The sequence below is a fragment of the Phascolarctos cinereus genome, unplaced genomic scaffold (assembly GCF_003287225.1).
Source record: "Phascolarctos cinereus isolate Bilbo 61053 unplaced genomic scaffold, phaCin_HiC Scaffold_4;HRSCAF=312, whole genome shotgun sequence".
Classification (NCBI taxonomy): Eukaryota; Metazoa; Chordata; class Mammalia; order Diprotodontia; family Phascolarctidae; genus Phascolarctos; species Phascolarctos cinereus.
In genome coordinates this window covers 94,848,493-94,869,037 of record NW_027555847.1, presented here as the reverse complement: position 1 = coordinate 94,869,037, position 20,545 = coordinate 94,848,493, and the positions used below count along the sequence as shown (strand labels likewise).

The 20,545-nt window shown below is 43.3% G+C and overlaps 1 protein-coding gene, 1 long non-coding RNA gene and 1 other non-coding gene across 4 annotated transcripts in view; all 3 read left to right on the top strand.

The window, feature by feature from the left end:
* Positions 1–1,774: 1,774 nt before the first annotated feature.
* LOC110217134 (uncharacterized) lies at positions 1,775–4,455 on the top strand. The gene is made up of 4 exons (XR_002326969.2): positions 1,775–1,899; positions 3,223–3,292; positions 3,657–3,713; positions 4,319–4,455. It is a non-coding gene; the product is annotated as an uncharacterized LOC110217134 (long non-coding RNA).
* On the top strand, positions 4,095–4,229 carry LOC144457325 (small nucleolar RNA SNORA9). The gene has a single exon (XR_013486637.1). It is a non-coding gene; the product is annotated as a small nucleolar RNA SNORA9 (small nucleolar RNA).
* Positions 4,456–10,069: 5,614 nt separating the features above from the next.
* The window catches only part of MYO1G (myosin IG), a 35,324-nt gene continuing 24,848 nt past the window's right edge, over positions 10,070–20,545 (top strand). The window contains exons 1-6 of one of the 2 annotated variants that reach the window (XM_078152465.1): positions 10,070–10,442; positions 13,840–14,048; positions 14,440–14,533; positions 16,209–16,374; positions 19,135–19,188; positions 20,170–20,265. In XM_078152465.1, coding sequence (XP_078008591.1) covers positions 10,348–10,442; positions 13,840–14,048; positions 14,440–14,533; positions 16,209–16,374; positions 19,135–19,188; positions 20,170–20,265 — 714 coding nt within the window. In that variant the 5' untranslated portion in view covers positions 10,070–10,347. The remainder of the gene's footprint in view (positions 10,443–13,839; positions 14,049–14,439; positions 14,534–16,208; positions 16,375–19,134; positions 19,189–20,169; positions 20,266–20,545) is intronic. The other variant, XM_020999073.1, reaches the window with a different exon arrangement.

Below are 20,545 nucleotides of genomic sequence, written 5' to 3'. Positions count from 1 at the left end.
GCAGCTAGGTGTAGAAGAAGATAGAGCACTGGGCTTGGAATTAGGAAGACTCATCATCATGCATTCAAATCTGGCCTCAGATGCTTCCTAGCTGTGTGACCCTGGGCAAGTCACTTAACCCTGTTTGCCTCAATCTCCTCATTTGCAAAATGAGCTGGAGAAGAAAATGGCAAACCATTCTAGTATCTTTGCCAAGAAAACCCCAAATGGGGTCATGAAAGTTGGACACAACTGAAATGACTGTACAAGTACCCATTATGTGACATGCCCTGTGGTAAGTGCTGGTGATACAAGAGGAAGAAAAAGACAGTCCCTGAATTCAAAGAGCACACAATTTGACAGGGGAGACAACATGCAAACACATGTGTACAAAGCAAGTTATATACAGGATAAATAAGAAATAATTAAAAGAATGAAAGCACTGGAATTAAGAGAGGTTAGGGAAGGCTTTCTGTGGGAGGTCAGATTTTAGTTGGGACATAAGGAAGCCAGGGAGGTCAATAGTCAGAGTAGAGAAGGGAGAGCTTACCAGGAATGGGGACTGCCTGAGAGAAAGCCTGGATGGAATGCCTTGTTCATGGAGTAGAGAGGAAGCCAATGTCACTAAACTGAAGAGTGCATATTAGGGAGTAGGGTGCAAGTAGAGAAAGGTAGGACGGGGTTAAGTTATAAAGAGCTTTGGATGCCAAACAGAGCATTTTGTATTTGTTCCTGAAAGCAATAGGAAGCCACTGGAGTTTAAGTAGGGTGGGTCACATGATCAGACTTGCACTTTAGAAGAATCATTTCAGTGGCCAAACGCATTGGTGTGAGGAGGGACTCAGGGTAGGCAGATCCACCAGTTAGCTAGTACAGTGGTGCAGGTTTAAAGTGCTGGAGGCCTGCATTAGAGTGGTGGCAATGTCAGAAGAGACAAGGGGACATACATGAGAGATACTGCAAAGGTGAAATCAACAGACCTTGGCAACAAATTGGAAATGCAGGGTGAGAGATAGGGAACAATATAGGATGACTCCTAGGTTTTCCTATAGATCCTCTGTGAAGGCCTTCCTCTAGATTTTTTCACTTCTCTTGGGTACTAGTGCTGGGTTCCAAAATTCTACCTGTTGCAACAAAAGTGTGCCTATTATCTTTCAAAAGAGCTTCCTCCCTTTGAAGGAGGAAATTTACTAGGAATAGTCTAATACTTGATCAAAGGCTTATAACCTCATTGACTTTAAAGATCATCGATATAACCCTTTGATTTTAAAAAGAAGAGGAACTGAGACCTAGAAAGAGGAAATGTTTGGTTAAAGGGAAAGTCAGAATAACAACTCAGACCCTCAGATTCCCCATCTGGCACTCTTCCCAGCAAAACACCCTGTCAGCTATGACCTCCTTAAGAAAACTCAGTCTTCCAAATGCATTGTTTGAAATGGTCAGTGTAGCTTTTCTTTTGTTTCCTTTCATTATGCTTATGGGTAACAAGGATTTTGCTTTCTTAAAATTTCTCAATGGAGAGAGAAGTGAGAAAAGAAAAAGAAAGAAAAGTGAAAAAAGGAAAGGAAAGAAAAGAGAAAAAAGAGGGGAAAAAACCAGTCTCTGAAAAACAACGCGGGGCCCAGGGCCCCGGACTCAGGTATTTTTTAAGTTACGGGATAGATGGACAAAACGCTAGGCCAGGTCACGGGGCACAGGAGGGTGGAGCAGAAACCACGTGGCAGCCCGCCTCTCCTTCTTCCGGCCCACCCAGAAGGGGGCGGGGACTGCGGGGCTACGTAAGACGCCTAGGGGCGTGGCCAATCTTTTTAAGCTATGGCGGCGATGGTGGCTGCTTCTTTGCCCTCCAGAGGATCTGGCGTTGACCCTATCCAAGGCCATCCTGGGCCTTGGAGACTTCCAGCCGGTGGCTATGGACAGGTAAGGACCGTGAGGGCCGGGAGGTTTCATCACGGAAGGTTTGCGGGGCTCTGGCCTTGCGGGAGTCCCGCCTTGAGGGCGGTGAGCGGGAGGCAGAAGAAAAATGTTGCCTTGCCGGGCTGTGGGAGCACGTGACTGGGACCCCATGGCCAGCCGGCTTGGGAGCTCACCAACACCCCCACCTCCACTTTGCTGGCACTGTTCTCTCCCTAGTGGAAGAGGCCAGGGATGGAGGGAACCTCGTGGGTGAAGCTGAGGCCTGCCACGTGAAGGACCATCTTCTGTAAGATGAATGGGTGAGGGACGGCCCCGGCCAACCACATTTAGCATCCATAGTCTAGTCTCTGCTCTGGACACGTTTCCTTACTGACCGCCCCCTCCCCATCCCTGTAGCCCCCGCTATGGCCCAGACTTGGTGCTAACCGCTGGGGAAACAATAAAGTGGCAAAAAAACTCAAGCCCTTTCCCAAGGAGCTCTCAAGTACGATGGGGGATGTAGTATGCCGACAGCAGTATACAAACAAGATATAGACAGCGTGAACCCAGAGTACTGTCAGAAGGAAGGAGGAGGAATGGAAAAGGATTTTTGCAAAAGCAGAACTTTGGCTGAGACTTGAGGGAAGCCAGGAGGCGGAGATGGAGGAGGGAAAAAGTTTAAGACATGGGGACAGCCGGTGAAAACCACTCAGGACTTGGGAAATGTGCAAGATAGCTTGTGCAAGGTACACCCTTTGGAAAGAGCCCTGGACTTGGAGAAAGAGACCTGGGTTCAATTCCCAGGCTGTTTTCTTCAGTGACTTTGGGTAAGGCATGCAAGCACTCATAAGACACACTGTAAGATTTGGGTTTTTTACCAGTAAAATGAGAGAGTTGGATTTCCAAGATCCCCTAAGGACCCTTTTACTTGAAAATCCCCTGAAGTTCTAAGACTTGATAACAGCTATGGGACTATAGATTACTAGGAGAAATATAAGAAACAGGAGATAAAGAAATGTGGATCAGAACTAATCTCCCTCTCCACTTTTGTAAATACAGTTTCTGGTGTTAAGACTAAAAGTCCTTAATAGAGAAAAGTATTAGGAGTTAAACTTCTCACCCAGACTCCACTCATTATACACAAAACAAAGGAGTTGAACAAGGTGATGATTAACATTTGAGCTTTAACATGAGGAGATTGTTAACATGAAACAACTGAGCCCTCCGGAGTAGTTTAAATAACCTCTTTTCTAAGGTCACACATTGAGAATAACAGAATTAGGGTGAGGGAGTTAGGAGTCGAACCCTAGGCTTTTTGCCCTTAATCTGGTGTTCTCTACCTTGCAGTTTTCCACTCTTTCCTCGCAGGAATAGGCTGAACCTGCCTCTTCTTGCATGGGCCTACTAAAGCAAATAGGTAAGTACATTTAAGAGTATATTGTGTCTGGCATAGTAATTAGTTACTACATAAATATCGTAGTGTTTGGTTTTGAAATTTTGATCTTGTTAACAGCCATTCCTCATGTCTGAGTCTGTAGTAACCTCATGCATTCCCAGTAACGTTTTTGAACTGTTTTAAGGCCCTACCCTGTTTCTGATTATGGTGTTGGAGCAATGAGACAAGCTTTGTGTTAGAGAGTTCTGATAGAGGCTTAGTGGGCAGGATTCATTCGGCTTTGATTCTTGGGGCTCTGATAACTAACCTCTTTATGTTATTGGGGTAAATAAATTGCCCTTCCTAATGGGCTACAGCTTCTGTCTCAAATTTCTGCTTTCTTTAGTTTCAGGTGGTGATCATTGACTGGCTCCCAGCAATTGTGACTTTCTTTAATGGACTGGTAGGTGTAAAATTTGCTAGTGAACTTGTGGCCAAATCACCTAGATCAATTGCTTCTCAGCTTCCTAAGGCCTCCTTTGTCCATGTTTAAACTTGCTACATCCTTTTAAAAATTGCCATTCCCATTATGACCCTTACTGCTTTTTGAAGGGGAAAGAAATTGGATGAGTGCCAGTGTTGTGTTGTCATTCTGGGAGAATAATGGAGCCAGGTATAGTAGACCTGGCTGGCACTCTTAGCCCTTCCCTGGCTGCTTAAGTTTTCTTATACTGTAAAAATGAGTGACATTCAATCCATCCTGTGCCTTCCTATTTTAAAGATGACCTCTACCTCAGGATAGCTGGATGGAACTCTATCCTATAGGTTGTACTGCTTCCTCTGTATGCAAGCTTTCCAGCATGTTGGTGTCCTCTATGACTCCAGACATTCCTAAAGACTTGCTAGAGTAACCCTGAGATGGTTTGAGGCCTCACTCTGCTGTGACTTTGGAGTAAGGTTATAGAAATCTCAGATATTAATAGGTTAGACTGGGAAAGTAAATGTTTGAAATGTTTATGTGAAAACAAAGCCTTGTCTGTAACTCATTTTGAATTCTCTAATCTTTAGGTTTAGGCCTTTCATCAGCTTTGTGAAGGGGACAGGGGGAATATGGAGAATGGAGCTTCTTCAAGATGTCAAGAGTCACCTCTTGGGTCTTCAGAACCATTAAATGATGCTTAATAAACCTTATTTTTACAAAAATACTGCTCTCTCAATTTCACTTCTGCTCCCTGGAATATGTCAAGATGGTGATTATTGCAGTTGATATTTATGGCATGGAATGATCAGAGCCAGTAGGTCACGGAGGATGGGGAGGTTATATGATAGCCAGCTTCCTGAGCGTTTGAATATCCAAAGGGCAGAAGTAAGGAATGAGGATATATTACAGAGAAGGTAAATTTCTGTTCTGGAGCAATAAGTAGTGATCTCTATGTGCCTGGCAAATACAATTACTTTGAAGTTGAGGATGCAACTTAATAAATGCAAGATAAAAACACAGTAAATTCAGGGGTGGGGGGGACACATTGGGAAAAGGCCACTTGGAGAAGGAGGTGCTGTAGATGAGCTTGGTCTTGAGAGGGAGAAGTGATAATCTGGTGGAATGTGAAGGTCTTGGATACCAAGTGAGTTGGCTTTTGGGAACAGGCTTTTTGAGCAGAAGAGTATAGTTGGCCACGTTTATGCTTTAGGAATATCAATCTAACATATTTAGTACTGTGTACTGTGCCCCGTGCTGGGGTTAGAAAAGTAACAAAGCCTCTGCCTTCAAGGACCTGATGTGCTATGAGAGAGGGGTAGCAGGGAGACAAATCAGGCTTTCTCACAGTCCAGTTGGGGGGAAAGGAAACCCTGAACAGACTAGCTATTGTGGTTGACTCATGTATTGAGAGATGGGTAATGGGAAGATTTGGAATCCTAGATTTAGAGATGGGAGTGACTGGTGATCATGTAGTCCAACTCCCTCATTTAAGAAATGAGAAGTAGGCTCAGAGAGGTTGTGATACAACCTTAGGTCACAGGTGGTAAAAGCTAGGATTTGAGGTTGATCTTGTGCATCCTTGCTCCATGGAATGAAAAATGTCATCTATGGAAAGACCTGGCCTCCTGTCTACCAGCTTTCAGCTCTGTCCCCATGCAAGTTACTTAACCTTTTGAGACTCAATTTTCAGAAGATTCAGCTGGAAAGAACCCCAGAAATCTACTCCCACATTCTCATTTGAAAAATGAAACGAGTCTAAAGAGAAGAGACCCAGGGTCATAGAAGTGGTATTAGGATCCAAACCGAAATCCTCTGACTAAATTTTTTATATCAGGTACTTATTTATAAAATGCTACTTAGTGAGGATTTGGGGAGCCAAAATATAAAGAACTTTAAAATTAAGCTATTTGCTGCCCACAGATATTTAGGGCACCCCCAGGATATGACAAATTGAATCACTGAAGTAGAAATAACAGCTGGGATTTTCAATTCCATGGGTTGGAACCTTAGGGTAAAATTATAATAGAATTTCCAGGCCCGATGGTAAGAATGATTTGGGGTAGGGAGAGTGTGCCTTCCCCTGAGCTTCTGAAATAATGGCCTGTATAAGAGATCATGTGATTTGAAACTGGCTACCTTCACAGCTCATTTCACTTTTGAATTAACGGGTAGTTTTGCCTTAAAACAAACCTCTCAGTTCTTTCTTGGTCTTCTTTGGTACCAGTTCTAAATCAGCTCAGATTTCTCTTAATCCTTCTTCCTACCTAGCCCCTCAAATGGAGTTGGCAATGATACAATGGAAACTATCAGTTCAGGAGTCAGAGACCTTGGTTTCAAATCCCATTTCTGATCATTAGTGTCTCTGGCCTGTGTGGGTCTCAGTTTTCTCATCCCTAAAATGCAAGTTGTACTGCTGGGCTCTGAGGTCACTTCCAGGTCTAGATCTATGATCTAAATTCCAGATTGTATAGTTGTGTGTCCTTTAGGTCTCTGATATCCAGCCCAGTCCACCAACAAGGCTATGTGCTGGGAACTAGCTAGGAGAGAAAGCTTTGGTATTGCCTCTCCTGAGAACTTCTGATGCCTAATTTTGTTGTTTGGTTGTTTTGATGGGGTACTTGGGTGCCTGTGCTTGGATCCCAATTTCTCCAATATCTCTGACAGTTTCCCTCCAGCCCAAAGACCCTATCTCTGGTAGTGACTCATGAGTGGGCCCAGTGAGACGAATTATCTCTCATACAAGAGATAATACAAGAACAAGCTGACCCCTGTAGAATTTCCCTTGTACCATCTTGTCTCAACAGAACTGTCAAGTACTGATTCCCACAGTTACTGTATACAATCCAGAGGTCAAGCTATAGATGTCAGCTCCCAAAACTATCTTGTTTCAGACATAACAGACCAAAATATACCCTCTGGGAACCCTCTCTTCTCCCCATGGTTTCCAGTAGTGAATGAGGTAGTTGTGTGTTATCACCTAATTAGCATACTTGGCACATAATTCACTACTTTTCCTATATAAGCTTTAGCATCATTCCTGTTAGGTTGCAAGTTTCCTATGGAGGTCTGCCCACCATGGCAGAATTCCTTAAGGACCCCTTGCTGCTGTATAGCTTAACAATAAACCTTTGCCACCTTGACTTAAAAAATACTTGAGTCTGTGAATTCATTCCAGATGACCCTGTCCCATACTCTGGTCCTTGAGGGGTCTCAACCTCTCAGACCTCAACAGTGTCAGTCATGTCCAACTCTTGGTGACCCCATTTGGGATTTTCTTGGCAAAGATACTGGTGTGTTTTGCCATTTCCTTCTCTAGCTCATTTTACAGATGAGGAAACAGGCAAACAGGGTTAAGTGACTTGCCCAGGGTCACTTAGCTAGTGTCTCAGGCCAGATTTCGATTCGGGAAGATGAGTTAATTCTGATTTCAAGTCCAGTGCTCTATCAGTGATACCTATTAGGTTTGCATTATTTTTTTCTATGATTCTCTCTTTTTGAGGTAAAGACAACAATAACAAAAACTTCCCTCAGTTCTTTCAATGGCAAGTGAAATTTCACTATTAAGGCTGATAGAAATCCTTCCTTCGTGGCCTAACTCAGATGCCACTTCCTTCATGAGGTCTTCCCTGAAAGTCCCTCTCCTACCCTCTTCACAGTCTGATCTACCCCTTCTCATATTTTTCATAGACCTCTGCAGATCTTTCAGTCTTGTACTAGTTACCACACCTATAAAATGAGATTGGTGATCTCTTAAGGTTCCTTCCATCCCTAAGTATTCCCTAGGCCCCATCTCCACTAGATCTTGAACTGCCACGTTGCAGGGCCTGGGTCTTACCTGTTCTTGTATCGTTAGCACCGAACACAGGGCTGCATACGTATTAGGTGCTTTCACTAACATTTTGTTGAATTAAACTTGGTATGTCTTTGTCCTAAGTTGTGATGCAAATTTCCCTGGAAAGAGTGATTGCTAGAAGTCCTTATCATTCATTTAAACTAATATATGACTGAGTTCCTCCTTTGGATTGAGGCAAGGAGGGAGATAGCATTAGGATTTTAGGTGCCTATTGGGGGAGGGAGGAAAGATACAGAAAAGGGGAGAGTCCAGGGGGGCTCAAAACAAAGCTTTTTTTTTTCTTCAGAGTATGGAGTTGGCCAACCCCGATCAAAGGTGAAGGTCAGGATTTTTAGTAACTCAGAAAGGGATTTTGGGAGCTATTCCTCCCTCTCAGTTCTTGGTCTTCTCTGGGTGCTGGGGCTTTGTCCAAGAGGAGCTAGGTTTGGGCAGTGGGGGAATCTATCTTTGCTCTGTATATGTGTTATCCTGCGCAAATCACTTACCTTCTGAGCATCAGTTTCCTCAGCTGTAAAATGGAGATAATAATGACCTCTTTACCTTCTCCCTCTTGGATTTTGTGAGGAAAGCTCTTTGTAAACTTTAATTGTGAGTTATTTTTATCATCTCTGTAGCTTTGGGGGTTCCTATAGACTGGGTTTGGTATGGGGCCTCCAGGAAATCTTTTTGAATGTTGCCAGCAGAGGGCATAAGGGAGGAGGCCCCTAGCATGAGAAGATGCTGACTTAAAGGAAGCTGAAAAGGACCTTAGAGAGGTGGCAGGGGTGGGGAACCCATAGCCTTGAGGCCATACGTGGCCTTCTAGGTTCTTGGGTGAGGCCTTTTGACTGAGTCAAGTTTTACTGAACAAATCCTTTTATTAAGGGGATTTGTTCTGTGAAGTTTGGATTCAGTCAAAGGGCTGCACTTGAGGACCTAGAGGTCTCATGTGGCCTCGAGGCCACAGGTGCTCCACCCCTGGATCCAACCTCATTTCATACATTAGGAAACTGTGACCTAGAGAGATGTACCCAAGACCACATGGGTAGTAAGTGACAGAAGTACAATTCAAACCTGGGTCCACTGTTTGCAAAGCCAATGCTCTTAGTCAATTAGTGCCTGCTATGTGCCAGGCACTGTGCTAGGAGTCAGAGAAATGCAAAAGACAGTCACTGCTCTCGAGGAGCTCAGTCTAATAAGGGAGAAAAAGCGAAAGCAATACATACACAAGATAACTTGGAAATGATAAAGAGAAGGCACCTTTGTTAAAGGAGATCAGGAAAGTCTTCAAACTTATTCTACAGCTTCTCTGCACATCATCTAATTGACTTCATTCATTTTACAGATGAAGGGAACAAGAGGGGCAGAGGAAGTGACTTTCACAATGTGATACAGCTAGTAAGTGGTACAGTCAGGATTTGAGCTCAGGACCTCTGGATGCTAATCCAGTGTGGATTGTACTACCCCATATTGACCTCAGCACATCAAACATTTACTGTGAGTCCAAAACTACATAGATACTATGAACAGACAAGAAGTATGACAGAGTTGATGAGCTTTAAAGGATATAAAACAAGTATTTATTAACCATATAATTAGTTAATACTGCTTTCTGGGCTTCAGTTTCCTCACCTGTAAAATATGTTAGACTAGATGAGTTCTGGGGCAGCTAGTTGGCAAAGTGGATAGAGTGCTGGGTCTGGAGTCAGAAAGACCTGAATTCAAATCCAACCTCAAATACTAGCTTTATGACCCCAGGCAAGTCACTTACCCCTTTTGGCCTCAGTTTCCTTATCTGTAAAATGAGCTGCAGAGGGAAATGGCATACTAGTATCTTTGTCAAGAAAACTCCAAATGGGGTCATGAAGAGTTGGTCATGACTGAAACAACTGAATAACGACAGATGAGTTCTAAGGTGCTTTGCAGCTCATCCATTCTGGGATTCTGAGTTCAGTACCAGAGGGGATGCAGAGGGAAAGGACAGTGTTCAGTATGGTTCAACGGGAAGAGGGCTGGATTTGGAGTCAAGATACCTGGGTTCAAATCCTTGCTCTGTCACTACTTCTGGTACTTTGGATCCTCTTCTCTGGGTCTTAGTTTCCATTTCTATAAAAATGAGCAGTTGGACTAAATGACTTCTAAGGTTCCTTGAGATATAAGCCTATGTATGATCTCTGACCCTAAGGACCATGGCCAGGATTTTGGAGGAGGGAGAGATTCCTATGGGCAGGTATGGCTAGGGAAGGCTTCCTGGAAGAGGTGAGATCTGAAGGGGGCAAGATTCAGATATTTGAAGGCACTATCCTTATTCTAGGAGAAGAGACAGGAAACCAAATCAAAGAGAGGATGACATTTTCTGTGGAAGCTTAGATAATCACTGCTGACTGGGAGAGGCTCCCCCGTATGAGGCGTTAGACACACCCTTTCAGAGGGGAAGAAGGAAGTAGGGGTCAGATCACCTCAGGGTGGGGGTGGGGGGAGCCCTGTAAGTGGTGAGAACAGGAACCTCCCAGAGCCCAAACCCACTTCCTATTGCACTCCTCAGTGGTGGCAAGAAGGGAGGGGAACTGAGTTTGTGACAGAGTAGATGTGGCTGACCAGTCACCCAGCTCCATTGAGAACACGGCTGCCTTTCCACCCCAGCATAGCAGTTACTTGCCCGCCTGCTTGTGGGAGCCATTCTCCGCATTGAAGGTCCCACTGTGACTTCAGTAAAGTTTGGGAGAGGTCTGCCAGCTACTCTCCACGGCCCCATCTCCTAACCCAGGACCCAGTCCAGCAATCATGGAAGAAGAGGAAGGTCCTGAGTTTGGCAAACCGGACTTTGTTCTTCTAGACCAGGTGACCATGGAGGACTTCATGGACAATCTGAAGATCAGGTAAGAATCAAGAAGACCTGAGTTTTAATCCTGTCTTAGACACTTACTAGCTGGGTAACCCTGGGCAAGTCATTTAATCTCTGTTTGCCTCAGTTTCCTCATCTGTAAGATGGAGATAATAATAACAACTGTAAGGGTTGTTGTGAGCTAATACTTTGTAAGATACTTTACAGTAATTATTTGTAAAATATTAATAATAAATAATGATAATAGTGATAATTATTAGCACCTGGGCACAGAAAGAGTTCCTGGATTCTTTGTACCTGAAGTTCAGGGGGTTGAGGTAATTGAACTGCTAGGATATGACATAACATAATGTAACATAACATAACATAACATAACCACATATCACACCCATTAGTGATTAAGAGTAGCTGGAGGTGATAGGGCCACATATATAACATACAGCAGTCCATACTGAAGTATGTACTAAGACCTTCAGACATCTCTTCCTTTCTTCTCTCCCCTCTTCTCCTCACCCTCCCCTCAGGATTAGTGGTTTCCTTCGGTTCTCAATGACTTCTAGTCATTGGCCCCTTAGGTGGAAAGGAGGGAGCCTTACAGCTTAGTGTTAATCTGTCCCTCCCTACCCTACCTCAATCTGACAGCCACTTCACTCTGGCTTTTCCCTCATAATCATCATGGGCCTTTCCCAGACTCAATCTGGGCTTTTCTTATACTTCACGTGGGTTTTCCCTGATACCCACGCCCATCCACTTTCTTTTTCTTTGCATTACATGTACCTTTACCACCCTCCAATCCCTACCCCCTTACTCAACGTAGACCTGTCTCCCAGCATAATGCAATAGGGAGAAAAAAGTGTTGAAATTTGGAACCAGATAATCAGGACTCTACCATTTTTCACCTCTTGTATGACTTTGAACAAGTCACTTAACTTCACTAAACCCCAGGTTCCTCATCTGTAAAATCAGGGCCATGGACTAGATCACCTCTAAGGTCTGAGATTTCTTGGTCCATGCCAATCATCAATTCTACGGTGCTAGGCATGTGATTCCCTCAAACACACATTCTCTACAAAGAGTAGGGCAGCAGGAGAGGCTGCCCTACCCTTCCTACTCCTCGGTCTGCTGTCACACCCAGGCCTTTAAACAGGAAACAATTAGGCCCTGAGCCCATGCCCCTCCCTTTGAACCAGTCCTCTTGTATCTCTCCTTACCCATCTTATTTCTCTTCTCTCCTCCTCCTCCCGATAGGGGTCAGTCCCTCTCCTCTCTTCCAGGTGTTAATCCCATCCAGAATTTTAAGATGCAGAACAGCAAAAACAAAACAAAACCAAAATTTAAAAAACCCCACAGGTCATCTAGTCTACATCCTCCATTTATTAGGAAGTTGAAACTCTAATAGGAGATGGGACTTGATTAAGGTCATATAGCAAGTTGGTGACTTCCAGGAAGACTTTCCATAGGATGTGGGGCTAGAAAGACCTTAAAAGCTATTTAGAACAACTCCTTCATTTTTCAGATGAGGAAACTGATTTACTAAGAAGAAAAATGTCTTGACTCAGGTAGAATATTGGTCACAGAGCCCAGATTCTTTGATTCTGATGGCCCCCTTATTAGTTAAGTTATAGAAAGCCATTTCAGGGATTGTCAACCTAAGGAATGCATAGGAAAGGTGGCATGTGAGATTATTCTTCCTCCCTCCACATAGCATCCCTGGGAACTTCTCCCTTTTCACCTTCCCCTGAGGCAACTGAAGCTGGAGCCAGCTCTTCTTGGTTCCCTGTCACTCCCCATACCCAATCCATTGCCAAATCTTGTAATTTATTCCTCTGCATCCCTCTAATCCATCGCCTCTCTTCACACAGCCAATACTCCTTAGTTCAAGCTTTCAGCCCCTCTGGCCTGGGCGATGGCAGTAGCTTCCTTATTGGTTTCCCTGCTTCAAGACTCTTCCCACTCCAATCCATCCTCCAAAATGATTTTTTAAAGCACAGATATGACCATATTACTCACCCTCCCCTCCCTACAAATAAACTCCAGTGGTTTCCTATTACCTCTAGAATAAAATGTTAACTCTTCTGCTTATCATTTAAAGCCCTTCACAATCCTACCTTTTCAACCTTATTATACACTACTCTATACACACACACACACACACACACACACACACACACACACACTTTTTACTATTCCTCATACACAACACTCCATTTCTCATTACTGTGTTTTTGTAAAGCCTGTCCCACATTCCTGGAATGCATTCCTTCCTCATCTTCACCTCTTATTCACTTCAAGACTCAAATGCTACCTTCTACATAGATCCTCTCCAACTGTCAGAGTCCTCTGACAAAACCACTTTTTATTTATTTTGTATATATACTCAATCCTCAACATTCAAGCATTTAATTTTCAAGACTTCAAGCATTCCCATGATTTTATTTTCTCGTTGGCTACTAAGCATGTTCCCAAGTTATGTGTGTAGTAGGGGAAAAAATGAGAGGTGGAACATGTGAGGTTTATGCAATGGTTGGTATCCTCCCAGGTTCTTCCCTTGTCTTATTAACTCTGCTGTTGTAAAGAGCTCCCATCTATTCATTACATATTTAAATTGTTTGCCTTTAAAACTCAAGTTTTATGTTGCCGTTATGCCCTCAAACCACAGTACAAGTCCTTAGGGCTCTTAGGTGATGTCAAGACCTCAGCAGTTTAGTGACAAAAGTCCCAGCAACCTTTCCCTTGGTTTCCAGAGGGTGGCTAAGGTAAAGAGAATCACACTACAGTGTAGCATACAGTACAACATTCACACTGCCATCTGATGCAATGAAAGGTAAGGTTCAGGTTAAAAAATGTTTTTGTTTTAAGAATTTTATTTGCTGTACAGTATTTGTGGTATGGTAGATTTCATGTCTTGTGAAAAGTGAATATTATCTGAAATCAATGGGTTTTTTATTGAGATGTTAACACAAAGGTCATAGAAGTCTAGGGAATTACTAGCAAGAAAAAATGTTTGCACGTCATTATCAATTTTATTTTGTGTACTGCATTTTATGGGTTATTTCATGGTTAATGTGTTATAAAAAGTGCATATTATCAGAATTAGTGTTTTGTTATAAAGAATTTTCAACAGTCTGTAGCAAAAGATGACAGTTTTTGGTGGTCCCTGGAACCTAAACCCTCATTTCCAATAAGTTCAATGTATCGAGTTCATATTTTTTCCTTTCATGAGGTTTTCTAGGAATATTACTCCCCTCCACCCCAAGAAAGTTGCAGATTTGACTGTACCTCCCATAGAGTGTCTATACCTATAGAATGCAAGCTCCTAGAGGACAGGGATTATCTCACTTTAATTTTTATATTGTAGTGCCTAGGCACTTAGTAGGTACTTAGTAAATACTTGCTGATTGATTGAATAATGTACCCCTTGGTGCCCACAGGTTTGAGAAAGGCCGGATCTACACATATATTGGTGAAGTGGTAGTGTCAGTGAACCCATACCGGGAGCTGCCGCTCTATGGACCAGAGGTGATTGCCAGGTACCAAGGGCGAGAGCTCTATGAGCGGCCCCCCCATCTCTATGCTGTGGCTGATGCTGCCCATAAGGCCATGAAGCGCAGGGCCAAGGACACCTGCATTGTCATCTCAGGTCAGCCATGACTTCCCTACCTATCTCTCCCTCTTTCTCCCCTAGGGATCCTTCTCCAGAAACCTGTCCCTTTCCCCATTCCCAGAGAGACTTCTCCCTATTTTGTGCCTTCCACATTTTGTTCCTCAGGATCCCTTTCTTGTGATCCCTCAAACTCCAACTCTTCTCTCCTTCGCTTCTTTGTACATTTGCTCAGTGTGAGCAGTTGGAACATTGCTTAAGCCTGTTTAGCACCCCTTGGCCCCTATCCCCAGGGACCTGCTCTCTCCAGGTCTCAATATAACCTGAGCTGGGTCTCTGCTGTAGCTAGAGGGTCAGGCCACAGGGATCTTGGCTAGATGGGTGGGTGAGTGGGACCATCTCATTGTTCCTGTGTCTATCCATTCTCCAGGGGAGAGTGGGGCAGGCAAGACAGAAGCCAGCAAGCACATCATGCAGTACATCGCAGCCATCACCAATCCCAGTCAGAGGGCAGAGGTGGAGAGGTAAGAAGATGAGATGGGAACAAGAGGACTGGGCACAGAAGAGCCCAGGCTCTGCCCTTTGTGATGGGCAACTTGCTTCATCTCTCTTGAGGCCCGGTGTTCTCTCCCTCAAAAAGAAAGAATCGGATTATTTGGTGTCTAGGTTTTCCAACTGCCATTCTATTTTTTACATTCTAAGATTCCTCCCAAGTATAAAATGCTATGGTCTAACATCCCTTCCAGCCCTGACCTTTGTATTCTAGTACATTCTCATATCCCTTCTGTCTCTGACCTTTTATGTTTTAAGGGTCCTTTCTGCACTAGTATTCTATGTTCTGCATTCTGAGGGCCTCTCTAGTGATGAGTCTGTACTAGAGTTTCTTTCAGTTCTGACTCAGCAGTTTAGAATTGGGTCAGAGCTGGAGGAGAAATGAGGCACCCCATTCATTCTCCTCCTGTACCGGATCCAGAAGTATTTGAGAGGTGATATATATAGTAAGATAGGGTGTGGGATGCTAGAAACATCCCTGAATTGATAGTCAGGAGACCCATGCACTCCCCATCCCTCTCTGTGCTACCATCAACTCACCGTGTGAGCTGGAGTAAGTCTCTCTGGTCTGTTTTCTAACCTGTAACACGCTGACCCTTGACAAGCTGTGTGATAATATACAAATGTGAGTTCTTAGGTATATGTCCGTGTTGTCTTCCCCTTTAGAAGGTAAGCTCCATGAGAGGAGATACTGTTTCACTTTTGGCTTTGTAACACTAGTAGTCACTTAAAGCTTGCTTCCTTGATTATGTCCAATCAGTGAACCAGTTCATCAATAATCATTTATTAAATTGCTATTCCTAGTTCAGCCCTCTGCCGAGCATTATAGAGGGAAGATAAGACATAGCTCCTTTGCTTTAGGAGCTTTCATTCTGGCTAGGGAGAGGAACACGTAATGACTAGAGAGCCTTATAAAGACACTAGAGAATCAAATGTTACATTGTGTGGTAATAATAATGCTAGGAAGACATAGTAGCTGACATTTCTAAAGTTCTGTCCCTACAACCACCCAATGACATTGATAGTGCAAGTTTTCTATCCCCATTTTACAGATGAGGCAACTGAGGTTAAAATGAATTACGAGCTAGTCATTGCTAGATTGGGGATATGGGCTCTGGTCTTCTGATTCCAAGCACAGTGCTTTTTTTCACTACTGAGTGGTATAAAAAAACAGGGAAAAGAAAGCTTGGTATGGGTCAGAATAGTCAGGGAAGAGGGGAGACTTGATCTTGAGATATGGCAGAACACTTGTGAAGCCTGACATGGTGAAAAGAGCATTGGATTTGGAGCCAGGATACCTGAGTGCAAGTTACGATTGTTACAAGTCGTGGTATTGACTAAGTCATTTCAGCTTTCTGAATCTGTAAAATGGGGGTAATAGTTATCCCTCTACCCGCCACATTGAGGGCAGCCCTTTTGTAAACTTTGAAGTGTTACAGAAATGTGAGTTGTTTTGTTGTTGTCTGTTGTTATCTGAGTGGGCTTTCACTCCCCAGAGCTGATGACCTGTTGTTTTGCTTTAGTCTCATGGAGACAGGCCAGCATGAGAAGGGCCAAATGCTGGGCCGTATCCTGGCCTCCTGAGCCTCTTTCTACTGTAACAATCATCTCTTCTGTGCCTTCCCCAACTTTACCCCCTAAAAAAAGGGTCAAGGATGTGTTGCTCAAATCAACATGTGTGCTAGAGGCCTTTGGCAATGCCCGCACCAACCGCAACCACAACTCCAGCCGATTTGGCAAGTACATGGACATCAACTTTGACTTCAAGGGAGACCCAATCGGGGGCCATATCCACAGCTACCTGTTGGAGAAGGTAGGCCAATTGCATGGGCATGGGGAAGGTGGGCAGAGGAGAAGGGCATCATCTCACCTGGCTCCTGGTCAAAGTCTGGAGACATCTCTATATGATAGAAGGATTTCTATCCTAGAAGACAGTGAGGACACCTTGCTTCCAAGTCCCAGCTCCCTCCCTGACTCACTCCATGACCTTGGACATTTGACTTCTGTGGGCCTCAACTGGCCTGAATATAAAATGGGGATAGCCACATTTTGTTTGCTTTGTGGATCCAATCTTATGCCAGGCATTGTGGTAGAAACTAGAAGAAACACAACAAGAAGTCCCATTCACTTTAGGAGTCTGAGCTTCAGTTAGGAAATCTGCTTTTCAATTCCAATTATTAGCTGTAGGACCCTAGGTGGTACTTAACATCTCTGGATTTCAGTTTTCTCATCTGTCAAATGAGGACAATAATACTTACTAGGTTGTTTCGAGGAAAGTGTTTTGTACATTTTAAAGACATATGGAAATGAGAGCACATGTACATATATCTACATGTGTAAGCATATATGTGATATATGCATATGTATGTGATATGTGTGTATGCACGTGTACACGTGCACATACACATACACACACACACGCAAGGTATGTATGTCCCAAAAGTCTTTATGAAGTATAAATGCTATATATTTACAAAAAACATCATTTGAAAGTTTAATTATTTAAATTTCTTTTACACTTATTTAGTTTTGTGAATTTTGAATAATATATTTTTAATTTTAATTTAAAAAAAGATAGAGCTCCCTGTCACTCACTGTTCATCGTGTGTGAGACAGTTTCTGGATACCACTTTTTCAGATAAGTACATAGGTGGAAGAGGTCCTCTAGCTTAGACACCTTAGTCATGTGTCCTATATCTATTACTTTTTCTTATGGGGTTCTGTCAAAACTGTCAAAATGCATCAAATCGTTATTCTTTGCATGATATTAAGGCCATGATTACAAATGCAATCCTTTCAGTCACTGAGCAGCCACTGGTGAAAGTTTTTACAAAGTTCAAAAATCAAGTAGAGGGATGTACAATACAAAATATTGAATTTTAATAAGAAAAATCAATATTTAGAACATTTAAGTAATTAACCTTTCAAATATTGTTTTGTGTAGGTTTGGGTTTCAGTAGCATTTATCCTTCTGAAGTTATTAAGATTTAAAATTGCTTTAAGACTTTTGAGATACCCTGTATTTTATAAGTAATATAGTACTAGTAATGTCTCCAGCTTAAACATTTATTAAACACCTATTATATTCAGAGGAAGGAAGGAAATGAACGTTTTTTAAGCACCTACTATGTACTAAGCATTTTACAAATATTATCTTATTTGATCCTCATAACAACTCTAGGAGGTAGGTGCTACTATTATCCCCATATTATTATCCCCAAATGAGGAAACTGAGGCAAATAGCTGTTAAATGACTTGCTCTGAGTCACACAGAGAGCAAGTATCTGAGTCTGGATTTGAACTCAGGTCTTCCTGACTCCAGGCCCAGTGCTCAATCTACTGTGTCATCTAGCTTCCTCTGAGCAGCATGTGGCAGCCATGTGATCAATCAGTAGGTATTTATTAAGTACTTATTATGTTCCAGATGCTATGCAAGGGGGGTGAGGGGGAGATTAGGAAAGATTAGGATTTAAGGCAGAAGATGGTGCCTAAGTCACACTTTATTGGCAAATAGGGTGATGGGACCCATGCACAAGTATCTAAAATATAAAATTACATATGGATAAGTGCATAAGAGAGATACAGAATACATTGTGAGGTCCAACATTGCTGACCAAGTAGGATCGGGGAAGGCTTCCTGGAGGAGATACCATTTGAACCGGACCTTGAAAAGGGGAGCTGAACCAGATGACATCTTGAAGTCCCATTCAGCTTTGAGATATGACTCTCTGAAGCATTTTTTGCAAGCATATCATACACCCAGCCTGTGTTTTAGGCTTTGTAGGGGAAACAAAGAGGTTCACAGAATCCTAGAATCTTTTATTTTTTGGCTAGGCAATGGGGTTAAGTCACTCACCCAGGGTCACACAGCTAGTAAGGGAGTCCTAGAACCTTAAGAGCTGGGAGAATGTTTAGTTCCAACTATGCTTTCAGTTCTTACCCTATAATCCCTTATAGCCTAGCTAGGGAGAAGGGGTTATAGGCAGGGGACACAATCAAAGACCAATAAATCTTAAATTGTTTGGTAGAGATGAAGTCAGGAGGCCTTCACTATTTCCCATGCCTGGAGTCCCCTCTGTCCCCTTCCTTTCAAGGTAGATTCCAATATTCCTTCTTCCTGATCCTCCTGGTAACACTCTTACCCCTCAGACCTCATACAGAACTTTGTTTTGTACCTCTCCGAGCACTTATTGCCCAATATTGGGTTTTATCAAGATCAGCGGTGTTGTCTTATCTCTCTACCAGAATGTAAATTTTGTGAGTTCAGGGACCATGTTTTATCCAAACTTTGTATTTCCCCTGCCCGTGGTGCTTTGTACACAGCTTATGTTTAATAAAAGTAGTGAGAAAGTGAATCAATCAGTTGAGAAAGATAGATTAGATGACATCCAAGTTTAAGTCCTGTGAAATCCTGAATGAAAGAATGAATGAATGAAATAGAAGTTGAGCTGGGTCTTGAATGACTAGTAGGCATTGCATTGGCAGAATATTCCAGGTGAAGTGAGGAAAGGGTGGGGAAGGAAGGGTTGGAGCTTCACAGACCCCTTATCCTCTCTTTCTTATCTTCCTTCAGTCTAGAGTCCTTAAGCAGCATTCTGGGGAGAGGAATTTCCACTCATTCTACCAGGTAAGGGATGGGGCAGACCAGGGGGCTGGAAGAGGGGCAGTGGTTCCCAGTGGGGAGCTCAAGGGTGAGGAAAGTCACTCAAAATCTCTTGCCCTCAATTTCCCCAACTCTAAAATGAGAGAATTGGAGTAGGTGATCTTTAAGGTCCTTTGATCTGTAAAATGGGTTGGTGGGTAGGTGGTGACCAGATGACCCCAAAACGTCATTCTAGCTCTAAATCTACAATCCTATGATTAGATAGGTTGATGAGGAAAAGAGGGAGGCGGCTTAAGCCTTGGTGAGAACTGTTGATAAAAAGCCGGAGGGGATGAGGGGAAGGATTAGGGCCCTGGGAAACAGAAAGCTGTCCACTGGGATACCCCTAGAAGTCTGGAGGAGACATCTTGAGTCAGATCTAGAAACTTTGTGGGCCTCCACCTCCCTGTCTCCATACCTCTGACCTTCAACTCAGTGACTGGCGAGAGACGGGAAGTACCACAGCCCCACCCCTGCAGCTCTATCAGTCAGACTTGGGGAAATCTAGAAGGAAGCACCCCCCTCACCCCTTACCTCCTTATCCCCACCCCCTCACACTCTCCCCTAGTCATTCTTATTCTCATATGATGATATGGGCCTGTGGGCCAGGTATGTGACATATGCTGTAAGTACCTTATGTAGGACTATGAGACTCCAAGTATATGTGAGTGTGAAGTCTGTGTGCCCATGTGTTTGAGAGAATGAATGTCATAGTTTGTGTGTAACGGTATGTGCTTGTGCGAAAGCAGATGTATGAGGTGCCTTGATCCTACCAGGTTGTGGGAAGTTTGTATGTGGATATATGAGAGTGTATCATTGTGTGGATTACCCTTAGCAACCCTTTGGGAGGTGCCTCAGGGGCACAGCAGAGAGGGTTAGCCTTGGTTGAGGTGGGGTAGGTTGCTGCCAAATGCTGATGTCCTCTCTTTTCCCTACTTCTCTTTTCCTTTCTTTCCCTTCCTCCAGCTGCTGAGGGGGGCCAATGATGATCAGCTTCAGGCTCTGAATTTGCAGAGGGACCCAGCCTTATACATCTTTACCCAGCAAGGGGCAGGTCTCAGTGTGAGTACTGAGGGAAGAGATGGTTAGAAACAACTCACCACATCCTCAAACTGAACAGGACATGGATGGATGACCCCTTGTACTAACCCAGGCTTCAGTAGCTTTTAGCAGCTAAGAGGGTTCTGAATACTTGGATTCCAGTCTGGCTATGTGACCTTGGACACATTATGTAAACTTTCTGAGTATTAACTTCTATATTTATTAAATAGGGATAATAATACTAATACTAATAAATAAACATAATGCTCTACCTATCTTACATAGTTATGAGGAAGGTTCT